Here is a 23,631-nt window from a genome sequence, read left to right as displayed (position 1 = left end):
GATAAAGTCAAATGCAGCGATAGATGCTCTTGTGCAATTATTCCTTTTACTGCCTGGCAAGCTTGTCTGGTGAGACTCCCTTCAAGCCTCCCATCAAGACGACAGCAGGAAATCATCAAACGCTTCATTTATAATCCCAAACCCTCCCGGTCAGTTTGTTTAGAAATGTGTGTTTTTAAAAAAACTTAAACCAAACAGAACCTGAGGGCTGTTGGTTAGATCCACAGGGTGCAGTTGGCTGGTCTCAGCTGGGACGTCAGGTTTGAGTGTGGTGGTTGGCACTGGCCTGGCCTGGTGGTAGCTAGGGTTGACTGCAGCCCAACCAATGACCTGTGCAAACATGTGGATGTTGGGTGCAGGCAAAATGGGCTCTCCTGTGGTGCCCCTCCATGGACCAATGCGAAGAATGATTACTGGAAAGGTACCAGAAACCTGCCTCTGCCCTGACCACCAACCGGAACTGCCAGGAGACCAGTCAAAAGGAATGTCAAAAAAAACCACACTACTTTACCTTGTTGGGCTTTAATTTCAGACATTTATCACTCGATGCTCTGTCATTATCCAGTGTTGCTTTCCATTCTAACACCAGGCTGACACAGGAATGGGAAGTTGTCCAGTCAGTGCTGCCGCTGTCTGAGCATCTGTTTGAATTTGGTGCTCATGACTTGGGGAATGATGGCGCTGACTACAAGTTGGAGAAGGAAGTAGATAAGCATCAAATTAGGTCGTGGCCAGCTGGCACTCTGGACACCAGCAAAATCAGGCTGGTTTTTGCAGTGCAGGGAGAGTGGTATCAGACTCTCATACAGCTAAGCTCAGCTACAGAATTACTTCTGTTGTATTGCGTTTGAGCCTGGCACCAGCGCATTACTTGCAACAGCTGATGGATGTGAACGTTTAAGGGGTGATCTAGCTGAAGATTCAAACTTAGAAGCTGGAAATTTTAGGATTGTATTTTTGTTCATGTGGATAAGAAAGGTCCCATGGCACTACTCTTAGAAGGGCAAGGCAGCCCCAATATCTGGGTCAGGCTTATCTGTCATCCAACATCACTAAAACAGGTTCATTGATCATCTGCCTCCTTACTATTTGTTGGACATTGCTAGGAATAAATTTGGCTGCTGCATGTGGCCAAAAGACAGAGTACAATTCAAAGATCATTCACTTGCTGTGCATTGCCTTGGGATGTGAGATTCTAGAAGACACCATATAAATGCACGCTGCCCCCTCCACAAGTTTAAAGAGAGGGTGTGCACGAGTCCCTACAGTAGTGCAGTAAGGCTGCATGCTAACTGTGTACCTGGCATTCTGCGGGGAAAATGCCACTATGTTCTTTCCTAAGTTTTCCCCCACTCCACCTGAAAGTTTTGACACGCTGTGTTTCAGTTCCACAGGCACATGCAGCCCTATTACCTCACATGACTGTGAGCCTCTTCGTTGACTCCATTTGACTAAGCAGGATGTCGCAGCTGTCAGCGAGCTTATTAACATAGCTCAGGGCTGTTGGAGTTTAGTAAATTCAGTTTAGACTTAAATGGACCCTGGGACCTTATTGTTCTATTCACCTGCTGCACCACAGGAGGAGTTCAGCAGCATTTTCGTTGTAAAAATGGGCTTGATATTGGAGGGAAAAGAGTGAGTGATAGAGACCGGAGGTACATGAGTATGAAATTCACGATGAAAACAGAAGTTCACTTCCCCTTGCTAGAATCTAGCAAATACACAGGATATTACTTGTAACCACTGTAAAGTTTCATTCAGGATGCTCTAATTAAAAACCCTTAAAACGTTTGATCTCTTTTATAGCGCAGAATTCAGACCTGTAGCGTTCAAATTTGTGATCTGTGTAAAACAGAATCCAAGCCAAGTCTCTTTCTGCACCCCTCTGCTGTTTGTTGCTGTGCCAGATTTCTTCCTCTGGGGTCTGCATCCAAATATATCATATCAGGGAATGGAGTTGGTGGAAATTGTGTCATCGCCTTTTCCCTGTTTTGGGATGGATGTACTTGTCCTTCTCAGTGCTTGCTCAGTTAAATGTATTCTTTCTTCTGAGTCACAATGATACAGTATTGAAGGTGGCAATTCAGCCTATCATGCCTGTGCTGGCTCAGAAAGAGCTATCCAATTTGTCGCACTCCCCTGCTCTTTTTCCTCCACTGCCCTATGAATGTTCCCCCTGCAAGTATTTATCCAATTTCCTTTCTGAGAGGTACTATTGAATCGACCTCCTCCGCTGTTTGAGGCAGCGCTTTCCAAATCACAACAACACTCGTTTAAATTTGTTTCCTCATGCCAGTGGGAACAGTATCTCATTATGTACTCTTGAACCGTTTAAGATTTTGAGCATCTCTATTAAATCTCCTCTTGACCTTTTCCACTCCAACATAAGGAATAGGAGGAAGAGCCATTTGGCTCTTTGAGCCTGTTCTGCTGTTCAATACAATCATTGCTGATCTTCTACTTCAACTTCACCGACCACATTATGTCCATATCCCTTAATTCCCATAGTACTCAAAAATCTATTAAACTCTATCTTGAATATACTCAGTTATGAAAACGTCCACAACTCTCCAAGGTAGGGAATCCCAAAGATTTGCACCCCTTGAGTGAAAAAATCTCTTCTCCGTCCTAAATGACCAGTCTTTTATCCTGAGACTCTGACCCTGTGTTCTAAGTTCCTCAGCGAGGGGGAGCAATCCTGCTTCTCCAGTCTCTTCACATGACTGATGCCTCTCCCTCTTGGTACTATTCTAGTAAATCTCCTTCTCCATGGCCTTGACATCATTCTAAAATCATGGTGCCCAGAATTGAAGACACTACTGCAACTGAGGCCTAGGGCTTGAGCACTGAAGCTAAGCTGCACTGCTGAATTGTTGTGTGACCCAGTAATCAGAGGCCCTCTGCTGCTTCTTCTGGTGATATTTGAAATGCCAGAGCATGATATGAAGAGTAGGTGTTCTGGTTAACATTCCTGCCTCAATCATTGCTGCTAAAACTGTGTAGATTAACCAGCTATTAATCTCATTGTTGTTTGCTAGACCTTAGTGTGTGAAAATTTATGCTGGCCATAATAGTGACTGCATTTTAAATAGCAATTCATTCCAGGTGAGTTGTTTTGGTCTATTTTAAGGTGACATAGTTTAGATTTGATCCTTCAGTATCGGAGCATTGGTCCTGCCTCCCTTCCAGGAGAATTCCGTCAGGGCTATGATTAAAGTATAGTTTTCAGTGGGTGGTGATAAAGGTAAATTATCCAGTTGATTTCAGGCAAGAGGCTTTATCAGTAGCCCTTGAGACTGTTTAGACTAATTGCTTTGGACCAGATGACAACTATTCTGCTTGGAGTGCATCAGGAGTTTGCAAACGGTGGGAGTAGGAGGGAGCATTATATCGGAAGATTTGGATCTGAGATCAAGTTTTATCAAGTTTATAAGAACGCCAGTAATGTGTATCTTTGTAATCACTGCCTCGAGGCGCTGTGGTTTCACAGGCACCAGCTGCCCTCTGGTACCTTACCCAGCTGCGCATTGCTTACAACTCTCAGCAGGCGGTGTGACTGTGGAAGGCATTCCTGCTCACCTAAGCCTGTATTTGGCTGAAGCCTGCTCAAGCATACTTTCAGCAGGAATGAATGAAGCCAGTTCTTGAACTTCCGAAGTGCTGCAGTCAGCCAATGGAATATACTTGAAAGTCGATAGCGAGTGATAGTACTTCTTAAAAAAAAAAATGTATACTGTACTCTAAAAAGGCATCATGGTGTGTTGCTAATCTGTACAGGTCAGAATTTTCCACATTTCTGCCCTGAGAATTATTTCTGTTGTTCAGTGATGCAGCAAACTTAATCTGTCATAACTGATGTGTCAGCCTCTGCTTTGGTAGTACTTTTGTCTCTCGAGTCCGAAGGTTGTGAGGTTGAGCCCCACTGCAGAGACTTGAACGTGCAATTTTTGGTCTGATACACCAGCGAGGGAGTGTTATACTGTTGGAGGTGTGGCCTTTTTGGGTGAGACGTTAAGCTCTTGGTAAGGTATAAAAAACATCTCATGGGGCTACTTAAAGAAAATCAGTGAAGTTCCTCTTGTTGTCCTGACTAATATTTACCCCTCAATCAATGCTTCTAAAACAGATATCTGGTGGCATTACATTGCTGTGGGATTTTGCTGTGTGAAAATTAGCACCACCCTTTTCCCTACATTACAACGGTGACTCCCCTTCAAAAGTTCTTCATTGTAAAGCCCTTTGGGACCTTCTGGGGTTGAGAAAGGTATTATATAAATGCAAGTTTGTATATAAAGAGTGGTGGAACATTTAAGTAACTTAGGAGAAATTGGGTTATAGCCACTAAGACAGAGGTTATCAAATGGGTTAGAACTTCCAAGCGGTGCTTGATCAGCATCGTGGACTGTACTGTATATTAGTATATGGTCAAACCAGGTGCATTGTTTAAAAGGATCCAGATAAGTGAAGGCGTTTTCAATTTTGTGGTCCTTGCTGAGACACAAGTGCAGTCCTGATGCATTTCTTGTGTCTCTTACGAGACAGCCCCGCAACTGAAATCAACACTGCAGTATTGCAAACTCGTCGTCTTGGAATGCATTACAGGAACTACCTACACCTCATATTTCCTCAATGGTGGCACAAAATTTACCACGACTTCTGGGCCACGTGACCTTGAAATAAAAATGAGACAGGGGTAGTTCAGGGGACAGGGCTGTAAAATTTCACTGGATTTACTTGCTTTGCTGCCCTGACCACAGCTTGCAAGTTGACACTTGTTGGTGCTGCTGTCTGAATCTTCATTGTGGAAAGCAGAAAATATACTGAAATCTACTCTTGCACAGCCCCAGACGCCCCCAGCTCTGTGAGAAACTAATGCACTGAGACCATTTCTGTTAAATATTAAATGGGTGGGTATAGTAAAATTTGGTGCAAAATATGCCTTTAATGTTTAGATCCTTCGAGGAGTGCTATTTCGTTTACTTTTTTGATGTAACAGAAAGTTCTCTTGGTGGTGGGTGGGAGGAGAGAATGGTACACATCTTTACGATTGATTATTAAAAAGAATCTGTGCTGAAATGGGAAGCAACTTCTGCAAATTAACAGCATGGATTGCAATTTAGAGAAGTTTGTGGTTTGCAAAGGCAGTGGTTTTGAAATTGTTGGTTTTAAGTTGGGCTGTACGCCAATTAAAATGATTTGATGATTCTTTCAGTTTTGTGGTTACAACAATGTTGTAGATGTCACCTACCTAACACAAATTGGGTCATATCTTTAAGTCACGCCTGAGAAACTGTCTCTCTTCCTTTCTGCACATTCCTCCCACTCCCCCGCAAACCCCCCTCCCCACACCCAGCTCATCTTCTGAAGCTAGTGATCACAAACTGATGAGTGACTGGCGTCTGTGGTCAAAGCAGAAAAGCATTTAAATCTGTGGGTTTTGTTGGCCCTTCAGTGTTTTGCTGAAATTTGGGACCATGCGTTATTGATTATCTTGGGTTGTTTGAGGCACATCAAGCTGAGCCTACTGGGCATAAATCCGCATGTGCCCTTCTGGTCGGGTTCATTGGAAAGCAGTGTAGTGAATGGGAACCGTTCCCCCTATTTAGTAAATTATCTTATCTCCGTATTGCTATTAAGGCAGCCACTTGCCCACAGACCAGAACAAGTGGTGAACTCTTCATCCAGGCTGATCTCCACACCCCACCTAGAAATTTGCTCAAGAGCGGCATTTAGGGAGCAATGATTATTTATCTATCACAATAAAGGCCTAGGGCAAAGCAGTTGGTGCTGGTGAAGTGGGTTTTTTTTTATTCATTCATGTGATGTGGGCTTCACTGGCTGGGCCAGCATTTATTGCCCATCCCTAATTGCCCTTGAGGAGTTGATGGTGAGCTGCCTTCTTGAACCGCTGCAGTCCAGTACACCCACCTAAAGTGCTGTTAGGAAGGGAGTTTACCATGCTGCTGTTAACAAAGCTTTTTGACAAATTCTCAAAAGGTTTTTCTTACGAATGTTTCCCTCCCTAGTAATTCCATTTCGGAAAGAGTTGATTTCATGTTGCTATGTGGTTCTGCAGGTGCTGACTGTCCTCTAGTACCTAATCCAAGTGACCTTTGAATTCAACATTCTGACCCAACTGAGAGTGCTGCCTTTGAGCCAAGATAACAGTAGTGGCCTGTGGATTTGTTTCAGTTCTTTACTTGCTGTGCCAACCTGTGGCACTTTGCAGTGGACCATGGAAGGGAACATTAGTGACAATATTACCTGGGTTGCCTAGCTTGTGTACCACCTCCTAGCTGCTCCCAGAGCAGCCTTGAAGCTGGCCTATCAGAGACTGATAGAGAAGATGCAGACAATATGTGGGTCTCAGTAGTAAAGATTGTTGCCATGCCTGTGTTACCATAAATTAAATTGTGATTTTGTTTTTAATCTTTGTAGAGCTGTTCTGTCGAAGACAAGGAAATGGCAGCAGAGACTCAGACGCTCAACTTTGGACCCGAATGGTAATGCATAATCTTAACACCTTGTGTGATAATTTGGAGCAGTAATGGAGTTGTAGGGTACTTAGGATTTGACTGCGCAGCTGACTTACATTCTTTCTTGGGCCTCTGGACTCATTCGATGCAGTGCATTTCAGCTTCTTTGGCGAAGATTAATAGTAATCGCTTAATTCAGACTGTTTGTACTCATCACAGAATTGTTACGGCTCAGAAGGAGACGATTTGGCCCATCGTGTCTCCGAATGAGCAGCCCACCTAGCAATTATCTCCCTGCCTTCTCTCCATAAACCTGCACATTCTTCCTTTTCAGAGAAGTCAAAAGTCCATTTTGAATGCTTCAGTTGAACCTGCCTCCGCCACACACTCAGGAAGTGCATTCCAAACAATACCCATTCGCTGTGTTTAAAAAAAAAGTTTCTCCTGCTATCACATTTACTAATTTTACTAATTACTTTAAATCTGTGCCCTCTCACCCTTTCACGAGTGGGACCCTATCTACTCTGTCCAGAGCCCTCATAATTTTGAATGCCTGTATCAAATCTCCTCTTGACCTTTTCTCCAAGGCAAACAGTCCTAACTTCTCCAATCTGTCTTCATAACTGAAGCTCCTCACCCCGGGAGCCATTCTTATGAATCTTTTCTGCACCCTCTCAGTGCCTTCACATCCTTTCTAGAGTGCGGTGCCCAGAATTGGACACAGTACTCTAGCTGAGGCCTAACTAGTGACTCTCACAAATTCAACATAATCTCCTTGCTCTTATACTCTATGCTTCTATTAATAAAACCCAGGATACTCAATACTTTATTAACTATCTCAATCTCTCCTGCCACCTTCAATGATTTATGCACACATAACCCCAGGCCCCTCTGCTCCTCCTCCAACTTTAGAGTTGTACCCTTTATTTTATATTGTCTCTCCATGTTCTTCCTACCAAAATGAATACCTCACACTTCTCTGTAATGAACTTCACCTGCCAACTGTCTGCCCTTTCCACCAACTTGTCTATGTCCCTTTTGAAGTTCTATGCTATCCTCCTCGTAGTTCACAATGCTTCCAAGTTTTGTATCATCTGCAAACTTTGAAATTGTGCCCTGTACACCAAGGTCAAGGTCATTAATATATATCAGGAAAAGCAAGGGTCCCAACACTGACCCCTGGGGAACTTCACTACAAACCTTCCTCCAGCACGAAAAACATCCATTACCAGTATCTGTTTCGTGTCGCTCAGGTAATTCCGCATCCATATTGCTACTGTTCCTTTTATTCCATGAGATACAACTTCGCTTGCAAGTCTGTTGTGTGGCACTGGATCAAACGCCTTCTGGAAGTCCATTTAGACCACATCAACAGCATTGCCCTCTTCAATCCTCTCTGTTACATCCTCAAAAAGCTCCAAGTTAGTCAAACATGACTTTCCCCAAAGAAATCCATGCTGGCTTTCCTTAATTAACCCGTATTTGTCCATTTGACTATTAATTTTGTCGTAAAATATTGTTTCTAGAAGTTTCCGAAGTTAAACTGACTGGCCTGGCTTATTTTACAGGCCTTTTTTAAACAAGGGTGTAATGTTTGCAATTCTCCAGTCCTCTGGGACCACCCCTGAGTCTAAGGGAGAGTGAAAAATTATGGCCAGTGCCTGTGCAATTTCCACTCTCACTTCGGTCAGCATCCCATCCAACCCTGGTGCCTTATCAACTTTAAGTACAGACAGCCTTTCCACTACCACCACCGTTTCAATTTTAAATCCACCTATGGTCTGAATTACCTCATCTTTTACCATGCCTTGGGTATCATCTTACTTCATAAAGACAGATGCAAAGTATTCATTTAATACCTCAGCTATGTCCTCTGCCTCCATGTGTACATCCTCTTTTTGTTCCCTAATTGACTCTACCCCTCTTCTTAGCACTATTTTACTATTTATATGCCTAAAGATGACTTTGGGATTCCCTTTCACTCAAGCTGCCAGTCTCTCATCATGCAGCCTTTTTGCTTCTCTTCCTTGCTTCTTCACCCCTCTGAGCCTTTTGCATTCAGCTTGGTTTGCAGTTGTATTTTCTACCAGACATGTGTCATAAGCACACTTTTTCTTCTTTGTCTTAATTTCTATCTCCTTTGTCCTCCAGGAAAGAATTGGGTTTTTGTCTCTGTTGACGATTCTTTTTATACTGCAGTTTTAATGTCATCAATATATAGGATGACCCTTCATGAATTGAACTCTCTCTTCTGTTACAGGCTTCGTGCGTTGTCCAGTGGTGGAAGCATTGCCTCCCCACCACCTTCACCTGCATTGCCAAAATACAAATTAGCAGATTATCGATATGGAAGAGAGGAAATGCTAGCACTTTATATGAAAGATAACAAGGTATATATAGCACTTTTCAGTCCAGTGCGGTCAAATTCAATTTTCCTTTGTGCGCTATCACCCATTTCCGTTATTTGCTTAACGTTTGTTGATCCAGGAATATTTATCATTTGTAGAATGCTATCAGACCATGCTGTACTGAATTTTTTTCTTATAGCTCCAGAACTTGTATGCCGACTACTTTGTATGAAAACTCTTTTGTGGCGACCTATGACATCCAAGAAGGGTGGGTGGGGTGGTGGGAGGGGGTTGATGTGGGGAGCGGGGGAATAAAGTGGTTGCTGATAGTGCCTCTTGATTTGTTGTTCAGTGTGACCATTATTCCTCTTGTTAATTGGATTTTTTAAACAACAATATAGTTGACAGAGCAAGGCTTCGTTGCATTTTTTTGTAAACAGAAGGCTGTTCTTTGTGGTTTATGTTATTGAGTTAGAAACCAGTTGCCAACAACATGCCACAGAGTTTGGATGTTGAGTGTTTCAGTACAAGGAGCAGGCTCATTTGGATGTTAACATAGACAGCAAGACCATTATCCAGGTCTGTTTGCAACTGAATGCAACAAAAAAATGGTGCAAATTGGTAAAATTGAAGGGAACTCTGTGCTTCAGCAGAGTTCGTGAATAATGGTGTAAGGCCCCTTGATTCTGGCATGGAGTGGAGGCATACCACCAAGTCTCGAAGGATTTGTGCAGCTTAGGGTACAGTGAAGAAGCTGGAAGTTAGATTAAAAAACCAGCAGGGCATTAGAGTTATCCCAGCTCAGAAGATAACTCTGAGCGATGCCTGTTGCCTAAGGTGAGAGGATGGTGAGCAGGATAGCTTTTGAGTGGTACTGACAGATGACTGGAAAAGTGGGTTTAAGTGGTGCTAGATGTAACAGTGCTCAGACAGCTGGTTGAAGTAGTTAAAGCTACATTGAGGGAAGCAGAATAGAACACAAGAACATGAGAAATAGGAGCAGGAGTAGGCCACTCAGCCTCTCAAGCCTGCCCCACCATTCAATAAGATCACGGCTGATCTGCCCCAGGCCTCAACTCCTCTTTCATGCCAGCTCCTCATAACCCTCAACTCCTCGATATTTCAAAAATCTATCTACCTCCTTTTTAAATACTTTCAGTGATCTAACCTCCACAACTCTCTGGGGTATAGAATTCCAGACATTCATTACCTTCTGAGAGAAGAAATTCCTTCGCATCTCAGTTTTAAATGAGTGTCCCCTTATTCTGTAACTATGTCTCCTAGTTAGAGATTCCCCCACTAGTGGAAACATCTTCTCAACATCTACCCTGACAAGCCCCCTTCAGAATCTTGTACGTTTCAATAAGATCACCCCTCATTCTTCTAAACTCTAATGAATAAAGGCCTAACCTGTTTAGCCATTCTTGATAAGTCAACCCCTTCATTCCAAGAATCAGCCTAGTGATTGTCTCTTGAACTGCCTCCAGTGCCAGTATATCCTTTCTTAAATACGGGGACCAAAACTGTACACGTTACTCCAGGTACGGCCTCACCGACACCCTGTACAGTTGTATCAAGACTTCCCTATTTTTAAACTCCAGCCCCCTAGCAATACAAGCCAAAATTCCATTTTCCTTAATGACTTGCTGCACCTGCATGCTAACTTTTTTGTGTTTCATGCACAAGAACACCCAGATCCCTCTGTGCTGCACTTTTTTGGAGTATCTCTCTATTTAAATAATAGTCTGCCTTTTGATTCTCCCTACCAAAGTACATGACCTCACAATTTCCTACAAACTCCATCTGCCAAGTTTTCGCTCGCCCACTCACTCAACCTGTCGATATCCCCTTGCAGATTCCTTATCTCCTCATCGCAACATGCCTTCCCACCTATTTTTGTGTCATCAGCAAATCTGGATACATTACGCTCTGCCCCCTCCTCCAAGTCATTAATATAGATAGTAAATAATTGAGGCCCTAGGACTGATCCTTGTGGCACTCCACTAGTTACGCCTTTCCAACCTGAAAAAGACCCATCAATCCTGACTCTGTCTTCTGTGTGTTAACCAATCCTTAATCCATGATAATACATTACCCCCAAGACCATGAGCCCCTACCTTGTGCAATAACCTTTTATATGCCACCTCATCGAATGCCTTCTAGAAATCCAAATATACTACATCTACCAGTTCCCCTTTATCAACTCTGCTTGTTATGTCCTCAAAGAACTCTAGCAAATTTGTCAAACATGATTCCCCTTTCACAAAACCATGTTGACTCTGTTTGATTGCATTAAGCTTTTCTAAATGTCCTGCTATTTCTTCCTTAATGTACTCTAGCATTTTCCCAACGACAGATGTTAGGCTGACTGGCCTATAGTTTCCTAGGGAGGAAAACGAGGTCTGAGCCAGTATGCTACAATAGCTGCAAATGAAGCAATTCCCACTAGTGTTGGTGGAGGAATGGTACGAAAAAACTGGCCAAATTCATCCAATTCCGTAATGTGGCTGTGGTTGCTAATAGAAACTAATGTTTAATCAAATGCAAGGAGTGATAATCCAGGGCTACATTCTATACAATGCATTAGTGAGAAGTTCCCTTCCAAGCCACTCACCATCCTGACTTGGAAATATATCGCCGTTCCTTCACTGTTGCTGGGTCAAAATCCTGGAACTCCCTCCCTAACAGCACTGTGGGTGTACCTACACCATATGGACTGCAGCGGTTCAAGAATGCAGCTTACCACCATCTCCTCGAGGGCAACTAGGGATGGACGACAGGTTCACGACCTGTGAACGAATAATAATAAAGAAAAATTGCCCATGAAATATTCTATTACAGCTGGTCCTGCTCCTCTAAGCCCCAGAGAAAGAAATGGAGAAGGGTTGTTGAATAAATTTATTAGTGGTGCAGTTCATTGGAACTCTGGCGTGCAATGGTGTTTGTGGACTTATGAATGTATCATTTTATTTCCTGTTCTTAGTAAAGCAGAATGGATGTCAGTTACTGTTTCTCCTCTCCTCTCCCCACCCCCCACCGCCCCTCACCAGAAAAAGTTAGCGAGTTGCCCTCGACAAGATCCATCATTTGCCTCCTTACTTGAAAGAATGACGTGCTGTTTTGCTTTCAGTAAGTTAGTGCGAATATTGACAATTAGGTCAATGGTGCATGGGGCGGCATTGCAAAACACTTTCAGCAGTGGGGCACAAAATCAAAAACAAAAAGCTGGTTCGCAGGGATCAATGATGAGAGAGGCTGTACGCCAAGATTCTGCCAGTGCACGTGTTGATACCTGTTCCTGGTTTTATTTTTTCAGGTTCCTGAAGAGTTGTCGGACAAAGAATTTCTGGCTATCTTACAAGATGAGCCGCTCCTGCCCTTAGCGCTTGTACCTCTTACAGAGGAAGAGCAGGTGGGTGGTGTTGATGTGCTTTGTTAAAAGCTGGAAGAAATGCTGGATACACTGTGTAAACATTAGTTTTTCTTTGAACTGAGCAATACCGTGCCAGCTAGTCTCACTCAAGGTCTCCTGAATTTGTGGACTCAATTTGGGACATTGTTGATAAACTCTAACTAAAAATATAACAAGGTCAGTGTGAGTAGATGTTACAGTTGCCTTTTCCCCCCTCAGTCTGCAGGGAAGCCAGATTGGCTTTATATAAATAGTGTATTTGTTCCTGCAATAATACCTGGATATCCACTGTGTTAAGAACTTGTTCTTCTTTTGCTCCTGCTCCCAGAATCTTCCCCTTGTCGCTACCTAAATTTGAGACATTTCATCATTTAATTGTGCATTTAAAACTGGAGTACCTAGGCTGGTGGTGTCACAGTCTCCAAAGAGTTGCAAGGTTCTGGGCCTTTGCAAGAAATGAGTCTCACTTTCATGGTTGTAGTGCATGTCAGGAGAGAAGGAATTAAATTGCCTAACCTCAGACAATCTTTCACAAAGAAATCCAACTGTCTAGGGGCTGCATACATACATTAGACACAGCTGATAGGATAGCAAGATCAAGATGGAACAAAGGCCCAGGTAGCGGCACGCTTGATATGATGTTAAATTCAAGACCTTTTTCATCACTGCAGATGTAGCTATTGAAATGTGGAGGGAGTTTGGGTGCTGTCTTCAAATGCAGTTGTGTACTTCAATCCCACACTACTACAACAATGACCTGAATTTACATAGCGTCTTTAACGACAAACGTCTCTAGGTGCTTCATTGGGGCATTATTAAACAATGTTTTACTGAGTCATATAAGAAGATACGGGGGTTGAAAACAGGTTTTAAGGCGCATGTTAAACCAGAAGATGCGGCTGGAGAGGTTGAGAGAGAGAATTCCAGAGCTTGGGACCGAGACTGCTGAAGACACAGCCTCTAATAGTGGAGTGATTAAAATTGGGGATGTGCAGGAGGCCTGAATTAGAGTAATGCAGAGGATTGTAAGGCTGGAGGAGGTTACGGAAATAAGGCGGGGTGAGGCATGGAGGGATTTGAATGTGAGGGCGACTAATCTAAAATCTTGACCACTAGCCAGTGTAGGTCAGTAAGCATAGGAGTGATGGTTGAATCAGTTCAAGTTAGGGACCAGCCAGTAGAGTTTTGGATGTGCTTTCAATATTTTATTTAAGCTGAGCATCCTGCCTTTTGTTTCTGCGCAGAGAAATGGTTCTGTCTGTGAACAGCTCTGCAGTGATGAGGTTTACGCCAGGTAGAATATGGGAGGCTGGCCAAGTGTGCATTATATCTGTGATTTTTCCATTTCCCGTGGCAGCTGTTCACACGGGTTTTCAAAACAGCTACTACCAGAATGCAATAGCTGCTGAATTATAGATGGTTGCAACTTGAGAAACCCATTCACAGTTGAAAATATTGACTCAGTGGGTGAGTGAATGTAGATTCAAAGCAGCTTACAAAAAAATGTATAGATTTAACATTTGAGCAGAGAGAATTTGAATAGGTTTTAAGTCGCTGCAGCAGGCTGGGCAGCAAAATGGCGCATTTAGGGCCCTGTACGTCGACTGAATGTCACGTTTGAACCACGTGGCCATCAGTCATTCATAGGAAGAATGTCTTGGTCTTCACAGACCACTTGACATTGTTGTAAGATAAGAGCGTTGCATTTGGATGTGCTTTATGTATTCTATTTAAACTGAGCATCCTGCCTTTTTGTTTTTGCGCAGAGAAATTTTTCTATGTCTGTGAACAGCTCTGCAGTGATGAGGTTGATGGGGCGGGGAGGAGGAGCCCCATCAGCGGGGGTTGTCAGAGGCCGAGGCAGCGCGAGGGGCCGAGGTAAGAAACCAAGACTGCAGTGTGCGCGCAAACTGTGAACTCTGAAATAGTAAAGCAAACTGGAAAAGCAGGTGGAACCTGAGAGAGAGGAGCAGGAGTAGCTTGTGGTCTCGAGCCTGTTGATTGAATCAAATTATGGCTGATTTACTTCAACTCGCTTTTCCACCCTATCTCCCCATATTTCTTTATTCCCAAGTAGTCGTGCAGTTGGTGTATTGGATCCTGTGTCTTAGTTTCCACAATTCATAAGTAACCAGTTCTCCAGATCCCAAGCCCTCAAAGTACAGGATGTAAGTATGTTCTGTGGATAGATAAGAAGTGGAACACTGGGCTATCGATGTGCTGGTCATCTCCACTGCCCTTTTTTTTTATTGACAATTTTCTTTGTACCTGTAAAACAATTTGAGTTTAGGGAGTGCAGTGTTTTACCAGAATGCTACGTAGACGCCAAGGGTTAAATTACGAGGAGAGGTTACACAAACTAGGGTTGTATTTCCTGAAATTTAGAAGGTTAAGGGTTGATTTGATGGAAGTTTTCAAGATATCAAGGGGAATAGACAGGATAGATAAAGAGAAGCTTTTCCCCGGTTGGAGAGTCTAGGACTAGACGACATGGTCTAAAGATTAGTTTTTAAGAATGAAATTAGAAAACAGACAGGGTACAGGGTGGTAGAAGTTTGCAACTCTTGTTGGCAAATGGCAGTTAAAGCTAGATTGCTTAATTTTAGCTCTGAGATTGATAGATTTTTGTTAACCATAAATATTAAGGGATACGTGAAAAAGATGGATGTGTAGAGTTAGGTTATGGCTTAGCTGTGGTCTCGTTGAATGACAGAACAGACTCGAGGGCCTAAATAGCTGCCTCCTGTTTCTATGTAGGCTTGTACATTATTTGACACTGAATTGCTTTGACATGGGAATGGTGCATAAACTGAGCCCTTACGTTCCCTTTAACCTTGTCTATGTGGCCATTCTCCAAGTTATTCAGCAGGCTAGTCAGTCTGGAAGCATCACAGCCAAACACGATCCAGTCCATATCTTGCAATTGTGCATGCAGTTGAGCAGGAATTGCTGGAATATGATCAGGAGTGAGAACTTGGCTGAGATTCCTTGTCCAGTGTCCACATGCTTGCAGGTTCCCACAATCTTGTTTATTTTTTAAAATACCTCTTTTTAAACTCAGGATTTGCTGTTTTTTGTGACTCTGTATCTATTGGTAACAGTTTCACACACAATGGTTCTTCATTGCTGCTGTATCTGATGAAGGTATTACAGACGGGTCACAGCCCAATATATCTTTTTAAGGCATATTTCAGTCTCGTATTGAGGTGATCTACCAGGTTTTTTTTATTAGTAAGGTGGAATTGTTGTAATGGTTGCAGCACAGAGGAGGCCATTCAGCCTGTCTGCATTGACTCTCCAAAATCAGTTCTGCTAGTCCCACTCCCCTGCCCGTTTCCCGTAAAGCTTCAAATTTAATACCTTCAGGTGCTTATCCAATTCCTTTTTTAAAAGCCACGATTCGGTCTGCTTCCGCAACACTCAGGCAATGCATTCCAGATCATAACCACTCTTGGCATTAAAATAAATATTTTTCCTCATGTCACTTTTGGTTCTTTTGCCAATCACCTTAAATCTGTGTCCTCTGGTTTGCAATTCCTTTGCCAAAAGTAGCAGTTTCCTCTCTTATCTGTTCCATCTTGACCCCTCGTGATTTTGAACACCTCTGACAGATGCGGCAAATTATTTTACGGTGCATCTCGTTATTTCCCACTCCCCCACACTTTTAAAAAATCTTTTCCCTTTTTCCACAGGTCGAGGACGAGGGGAAAGTGGTTACTACCAAAGAAGTTTCGAAGATGGTGAAGGGGGGTTTGGTCGTGGGGCACGCGAAATGCTGAGAAGTCAAAGCTGGGAGGAAAGGTAAGTTTCGGCAGGTGCCGTGGGCAGTTTGACAGAGCCTGGAGAGGTTAGGAGGACGGCTAACAGTTTATAGACGGTGGGAGGTTGTCTTCTGCACCCTTAGGTACCCTTAAGCAGGTTGGAAAATTGTTCAAAGTTATGCCTTTAAAGCAGGAGTTTACCATGGTCTTCTTTTCCTGCAGCCCCAGCTGCTTGGATGTGTTATCAAGGGGCTGCAGTAAAATTAGTAATTAAATGATGAATTATCTGCCTTTATTAGATTCGAGTATAAACACATGGATTATCACATTGCTTGTTCTTTAGATTGAATTTACATAGACACTTTGAAGATACACTGCAAGATTCTCTGTCTGTCAGCTACGATACCTGGTTATGTCTGCATGGCAGCTGCTTTGCAGGGGTTCCATATTTGGAAATAGAATCTGATGCCAAAGGCCTTTCTAATTGACTCGGATACAGAAGTATTTGGCATCATCTTGAATATCTTCATGGACGTGATGAGATTGGTTTGGGCACAAAATAAAATAACTGCACAGAACTGAAATCAATTCTGCTACCCTCCTTAAATTTCTGGCTCTTGCTTTGGGATATGGTTTCATGGTCCCAGCACTCGACCCACAAGGCTGTACTTAACATGTGAGACTTAAATTAGGTTTTGGCCAGTTATAGGTGCTCATCAATTGTTGGGCCCATAGGCTTTCCAGCAGGTGGGCACCTTCAAGAAGCAGGAATTGTGGTTGGTTATTCTTCCCCTCCACCTCTTGGGTGACGGACAGGCCAATTGCGATTGCCCAGTTCTTGTGGTGCCCCAGATCAACTAACCAGTCATAAATAGTGGTGGACAATTAAACAGCTAGCTGGAGGAGGCAGCTCCACAAACATCCCTGTCCTCAATCATGGGGGAGCCCAGCACTTTAGTGCAAAAGACAAGATTTGCAACCAACTTCAACCGGGAGTGCTGAGTTTTTAAAATTTATTTGTTCACAGGATGTGGGCATTGTTGGCTAAGCCAGCATTTATTGCCCACCCCTAATTTCCCTTGAGAAGATGGTGGAAAGTTGCCTTCTTGAACTGCTACAGTCCATGTGGTGTAAGTACACCCACAGTGCTGTTAGGGAATTCAGGATTTTGACCCAGCGACAGCGAAGGGGCAGCGATATATTTCCAAGCCAGGATGGTGTGTGGCTTGGAGTGGAACTTGCAGCTGGTGGAGTTTTCATGCATCTACTGCCCTTGCCCTTCTAGATGGTAAGAGGCTGCAGGTTTGGAAGGTGCTGTCTAAGGAGGCTTGGTGAGTTACTGCAGTGCATCTTGTAGTTGGCACACACTGCTGTCACTGTGTGTTGGTGGTGGGTGGGGTGCTGATCAAGAATGGATGATCAATTTTGGTGAGGCCCCTAGCATCACAGATGCCAGCCTTCAGCCAGTTCGATTCACCACTTGCTATCAAGAAACGACTGAAGACACTCGATACATTAAAGGCCATGAGCTCTGACAACTTCCCAGTTGTGGTACTGAAGACTTGTGATCCAGAACTAGCCTGACTTGGAAATATATCATAAAAGCAAAAAACTGCGGGTGCTGGAAATCCAAAACAAAAATAAAAATACAAATACCTGGAAAAACTCAGCAGGTCTGGCAGCATCTGCGGAGAGGAACACAGTTAACGCTTTGAGTCCGTATGACTCTTCAACAGAACTAAGTAAAAATAGAAGAGAGGTGAAATATAAGCTGGTTTAAGGGGGGGTGGGAGAAGTAGAGCTGGATAGAGAGCCAGTGATAGGTGGAGATAGCCAAAAGATGTCATAGACAAAAGGACAAAGAGGTGTTGAAGGTTGTCCACCTTCAACACCTCTTTGTCCTTTTGTCTATGACATCTTTTGGCTATCTCTACCTATCACTGGCTCTCTATCCAGCTCTACTTCCCCCACCCCCCTTAAACCAGTTTATATTTCACCTCTCTTCTATTTTTACTTAGTTCTGTTGAAGAGTCATACGGACTCGAAACGTTAACTGTGTTCCTCTCTGCAGATGCTGCCAGACCTTTGGAAATATATCAACCTTTCCTTCACTGCCCCTGGGTCAAAATCCTGGAACTCCCTAACAGTGCTTTGGGTGTACCTGCACCACATGGACTAAAGCAGTTCAAGACGGTGGCTCACCTGCACCTCCTCGACATTTAGGGATGGGCATTAAATGCTGGCCTAGCCAGCATCACTCGCATCCCTTGAAAGAATGAATGGAAAGCACAGCCCAAGCCAAACTGTTTGAATGTTTTGGCTTTTATCTTCAAGGTAAAACCCCCTCTTTGCATTGATGTAGTGGCTGTTTTCACCAGGGGCAGCACCATGCTAATTTCTGCAGCCCTGTCTGGTGACTTCTCAACTGTTAACCAGCCAGTTGTGAAGAAAGTAAACGGTGGACAGTTTGGTTTATTGGGTAATATTCAACTTCCCAACGCTAAGTTTTGTGCTGAAGCTGAGGGGGTTGAAAACCATTCCAGTTATCCGGTAACTGCTCGACTGCCAGAAGTCGGGTAGTAAGATCAAGAATAAAAACTCTCCCGGGTCTCTGTTCAAAGTGACCTCACCGCGCCTCAGATGTGCCCTGTACCAGTGTTGCCAGTTTAATCTGTTTAAGGTTGCCAGTTACTTGGGAACTTGTGTTGTGGAGCTGTGCTCCCATTTGAGCTGGTTTTAGATTGCCCTAGGGCACTAATTGGAAACCCTCGAGGTTGGCTAAGGTGAAATTTTTGTTCTTTCCAATATAACGTGGATAAGCCTAGGGTGCTTGGGGTGAAAGAACAGTGTTGTAAGCCGCAGTGCCCTATTCTCTTCCATCTGCTTTGGGATAATGGTTTGTGACTAATATAACATGCAAAGCTGTTCCCTCTGAAGATCCTCCATGACTGATGTGGGTTTGCTCAGCTGTTGGCTGAATTTGTGAAGGTGAAGCCTATTTGAACCATCCAGGCCAGCGAGGGTCAGGGTTAGATCCTTGGCCTCTGCTCAGTTACCTGATTTCACCCAGGATTGAGGGTGGGGGGTGGTTGCATCGATTACTTTCATTGTCCCTGGATCAGAGCTAGAAGCAACCAGCCGGGATGTATGTTCCTGATGACCATCCACTCAAACCCCTGTCAGGTGTGTGTGCATGCTGAGCCGGGACATGCCAGCTACATCAAGATTGCTCAATTCCGCAGTATTTTGTTTTATTTTGTTTTATATTATTGTTTTCTAGCCCTCAGCCAGCTCCTGTTAATTATCAGAAATTCTTGGATCATATTTAATCAAAAAGCAACCTCGATAGCATCTCAGCTAATATCTTTAAAAATACTTAAATACTTTAAATATACTTTTTCTTAAGTTTCCTGCTCTAGTGATAGCAGTGACCCTGCCTCGGTGTATTCCATGCGTAGCAAACAAGAACCCCTAGTTTTCGCATTCATCACTTGCGGCCATAGACATTGAACGTCAGCACCGTGTGGGTATCTGAGACCGACCCTGTCTCAGCTGGCAGGAGTTTGAGTGGATGGTCATCAGGAAGTAAAAACAAGTGCTGCAGAAACTCAGCAGGTCTGGCAACATCTATAGAAAGAGAAATTGAGTTAACGTTTCGAGTCCAATATGACTCCTCTTCAGAACTGTAAACAGTAGTGTGGCTCACTGATGTGTAAAGAACTCCTTTATTTCTGTATCCTTATAAATTTGTTCTTGGAATGGCAGGGCTCTATTTTTTATCCCCACCCTGTGTTACACTGAGGAAATGGCTGTGGGCCCTCACTTTGAATTATTTGCTGTGGTCTGGTTGGCGATGGTGCTTTCACAATGGTAGTAGGTGGGGAATTCCAGGATTCTGACCCAGCGATGATGTGAGAATGTCAGAATGGTCTGTGATTTTGAGATGAGGCTGTTTCTACTCCATTTGCTTACTCTTCCCCTACCTCCACAACTGAGGATACGTTGATGAGTTGCTGCCATGCAACCTCTATGCTGTTGGAGGGGCTGGATATTGGGTCCATTGGCAGGTGCATCAATCAAGTACTTGTACCCAGTTAGCTTTTTGAACAATGTTGCAGTGTATCCACCACAGTAATTGTTCCATTATTCTTAAAGCAAGATGCCCAGACGTACACTCCTGAAGCCTAATCATTGATTTTCTATCTCAAGATCTATGGTGTCAGATTTCTCAGCATTAAATTTCACCAGACATCCTACACCTTCCTGTAGTCCCTTCAGTTTATCATTTGTGCTTGAAAATATTGCTACCATATATATTGTGTTCAATTTAATTAACTCACGAGTGGAAATGTGCACTAACTGGTACACATCTTCAAAAGAAGCAGAGAGAGACTGTCAGATTTTTCCAAGTGGGATACTAAGTTGAAATGTAATGATGCAGAACACAGAAGCAGAGAGGCCAAAACTGTGTTCAGTTTTGGGTGTCCTGTGACTGATCCCAAGCCCATAGACTGGGTGTAGAACAGATTTGCTGGGATCATAGCAGGGCTAAGAAGCGTAATTTAAGGAGAAGCTGGGACTGATGCACGCGTTTGGAATTGAGGAATTTTGATATAGCTGGTACTGGTAACTAGAGGGTGTAATTGTTGCATACATCCAAGGTACAATGGTTGAAGCAGGATCTATAATGGCAGTTCAAAAGGAAGTGGATAAATATTTTAATTCTATGGAGTGGAGAAAGGGTGGTGGAATAGGATTAAGTGGATAGCTCTCTCGCAGATATCACGGGTGCAGCAGATTCTGGGATAGGCTAAATGGTGGCTCCTATGCCACTAATGACTCCATGGCTCTGTAAATGATGCTGACTCAATGGCTTGTAAAATATCATCTTGATTTGATTTAACTGTGCCTATTTTGTGTCTGGAATACATTTGCTTGCTCCATACTTTCCCTTTGTACGACCAGCTGGGAGTAGACTTATTGCAAACAATATTGTTTTTAATATTTTTTCTCCTTGGTGCATCTCTGCTTTGATTTGTTTTCCAACTCCTGATTCTTTGTTTACCACAGGGGTGACAGAAGATTTGAGAAGCCTGGACGTAGAGATGGAGGTATGGTTTGAACTATCAGGGAAAGTTATTAAGGTTTAGTTGTGCATTCTTCTCTCTGGGCCCCATAGTGATTAAGACAAAATGATTAGGAGTTAATGGGAAATTTTACTTACCCATCAATTATTGGGGAAACTGGTTTTCAAGACGAATCCAGATTGATCAAGTTGTCTAATTTTCAATGTCAATGTCTTCAGTAGTTAATGTCCATGTAATTTTGTTAAGCTAAAATTAAAATGCCGACACTTTAATGATAATTCAAAATCTGACTTTATCACTTTCTTTTCTCCCAACATCTCTTTTCTTCTTCCACCTCCTCTTTCCTTTTCTCCTCCTCTTTCCTTTAAGTACGGGTAGGGTTTGAGGAAGTAGCTCCCACGTCACGCAAGCAGGATTTTGCACGTTCTGACAGCGAGAACTGGCGAGCCATTCGAGAAGAACAAAATGGTGAAGAGGATGATGGAGGCTGGAGGACAGCTGGAGCAAGAAGAGAAGGTGACAGGTGGCGGCCCCCGAGCCCAGGTACCCCAGAAAGCCTGTTTCCAACTTGTGCAAGGTTTTCCCATTGGCCTTTCAGAGTGCTTCACGTAGCAATAGTGAGGGAATTACTGCAGAATTCACAATGCGGCAAGGGGGTAGGGTGAGCAGAGGACAGTAATCATAGGTTCATGGTAAGGAAAGAGTAAAAACATCCGGCCTTTAAACTTTCAAAAGGCAGTCTTTGGGAGGTTGAGCATACAGGTTGAGAGGTGAATAGGCACGAGGCTGAAATTGAGATGGAGTTGTAGCTAAAACTGGCTTTAAACTAATTGAGGGGACAGTGGCATTATATGTAACTAGGAGTTTTAACAAGAATTGTTGATGATGAAGGCCACTGTGGATGATTTGAAAGTGAGTAAAACTATTAGCAGTAAAGTGAAGACATTCAAAGCCCATTTGTTTGAAACACAAGACGTTAAGATCTAGAATAAAGAAATTTAGCAAGTTCAAAAGGCATGGTAAAATGGCTTTGAATTGAGAATTACTTGGAGAATTAAGACAAATAAATTGAAGTGCATTAAAGGTAAAGGTGAAAATGCAGAGGTATAGAGTCACTAACTTCTATACAGGGAGCTAAGGTTAGTGATGTGGAAATGGCTAAACTATGTTGAATTAATCCTTCGGTTGTATATTTATTGGGGCTGTAACAACTTGAGTTTAGAATGAGCAGCATCATAAAATCATCAATTACTACACAGTTGGTTGCTGCATACTTAAATAATGTTGGAGTGAATAAAGGACATGTAGATGAATCACATTCTTTATTCGAGTTCTTGGGGAAGCTGACAAGTAATCAGCACCTGTTAGAAAAATGGACGGTACTGGAGGATGAGAAATGATTCCAGAGGGAAGCATTGGAACTATAGACCAGGAGGGAAAATCAGTTGCCCAGAACAGGTTGGCATAGTGTTGAAAGTTCATGGCTTTACGAAATAATAACCTGAATAATGAGCATATCTGATTTATGTAGCTAAGGGAATCGATAAGGATGAGAAACTGTGTCTGACTTGGATTTTAGTTTTTTTTCTTTTTATTCTTTCATGGGATGAGGGCATCGCTGGCAGGGTTAGCATTTGTTGCCCATCCCTAATTGCCCTTGAACTGGGTGGCTTGCTGGGCAGTTAACATTGATGTGGGCCTGGAGTCACATTTTGGCTAGACTAGGTGAGGGTGGCAGATTTCCTTCCCTAAAGGGCATTAGTGAACCAAATGGGTTTTTACAACAATCGGTCGTTGTTATGGTCACCATTACCGAGATGAGCTTTATTCCAGGTTTATTAATTGAATTTAAATTCCGCTAGCTGCTGTGGTGGGATTTGAACCCATGTACTCAGAGCATTAGCCTGAGCCTCTGGATTGCTAGTCCAGTGACAACCATCTCCCCGTAAATTAGGTGTCTCATGGAAACCTGTAGTGGAGAAAGTTACCTAACATGGTGTTGGCACCAAGGAGCAGAGATGGATTGGGTCATGGCTGGGTGACAGGAAACAGAGGTCCCTGTAAATTGGTAGTATTGGGTTTTTATTGATTAGAGGATGTGGGTGTCGTTTGTAATATTGGCATTTATTGCCCATTCCTAATTGCCCCTTGCTGAACCACCACCTTGAACTGCCGCAGTCCATGTTGTGTAGATACACCCACAGTGCTGTAGGTGGGAGTTCCAGGATTTTGACCCAGTAACAATGAAGGAACGGTTATATAGTTCAAAGTCCGGATGGTGTGTGACTTGGAGGGGAACTTGCAGGCGGTGGTGTTCCCATGCATCTGCTGCCCTTGTCCTTCTAGGTGGTAGAGGCCATGGGTTTGGAAAGGTGCTGTTGAAGAAAGTTGATGTGATGAGTGAAGTCCCCTCTTCCATTAGGCCAAGTTCTAAGATGAAATGAGCTTGGACAGTCTCAATCCAGTACTGCCATTAATTGTCATTTAGTTAATCTTACTTTGAAGTTACTGGATGGCTGGTGTGGGAAGATATCTTGCTGGTGCAGT

At 43.2% G+C, this 23,631-nt stretch overlaps 1 protein-coding gene across 10 annotated transcripts in view; it reads left to right on the top strand.

Annotated features, from left to right (window-relative positions):
* The window catches only part of LOC144674366 (GRB10-interacting GYF protein 2-like), a 91,786-nt gene that overhangs the window by 30,780 nt on the left and 37,375 nt on the right, over positions 1–23,631 (top strand). For 6 of the 10 annotated variants that reach the window (XM_078535760.1, XM_078535769.1, XM_078535765.1 and 3 more), the window contains exons 6-12: positions 6,439–6,503; positions 8,737–8,866; positions 12,141–12,236; positions 14,003–14,114; positions 15,929–16,037; positions 21,068–21,108; positions 21,454–21,627. In XM_078535760.1, the coding sequence (XP_078391886.1) occupies positions 6,463–6,503; positions 8,737–8,866; positions 12,141–12,236; positions 14,003–14,114; positions 15,929–16,037; positions 21,068–21,108; positions 21,454–21,627 (703 nt within the window). In that variant the 5' untranslated portion in view covers positions 6,439–6,462. The remainder of the gene's footprint in view (positions 1–6,438; positions 6,504–8,736; positions 8,867–12,140; positions 12,237–14,002; positions 14,115–15,928; positions 16,038–21,067; positions 21,109–21,453; positions 21,628–23,631) is intronic. The other 4 variants (XM_078535763.1, XM_078535766.1, XM_078535762.1 and 1 more) reach the window with 1 other exon arrangement.

The sequence above is a fragment of the Cetorhinus maximus genome, unplaced genomic scaffold (genome assembly GCF_964194155.1).
Source record: "Cetorhinus maximus unplaced genomic scaffold, sCetMax3.hap1.1 HAP1_SCAFFOLD_636, whole genome shotgun sequence".
NCBI classification, from domain to species: domain Eukaryota; kingdom Metazoa; phylum Chordata; class Chondrichthyes; order Lamniformes; family Cetorhinidae; genus Cetorhinus; species Cetorhinus maximus.
Note: the sequence above shows the minus strand (reverse complement) of the source record. Positions and strands in the feature narration are given on the sequence as shown.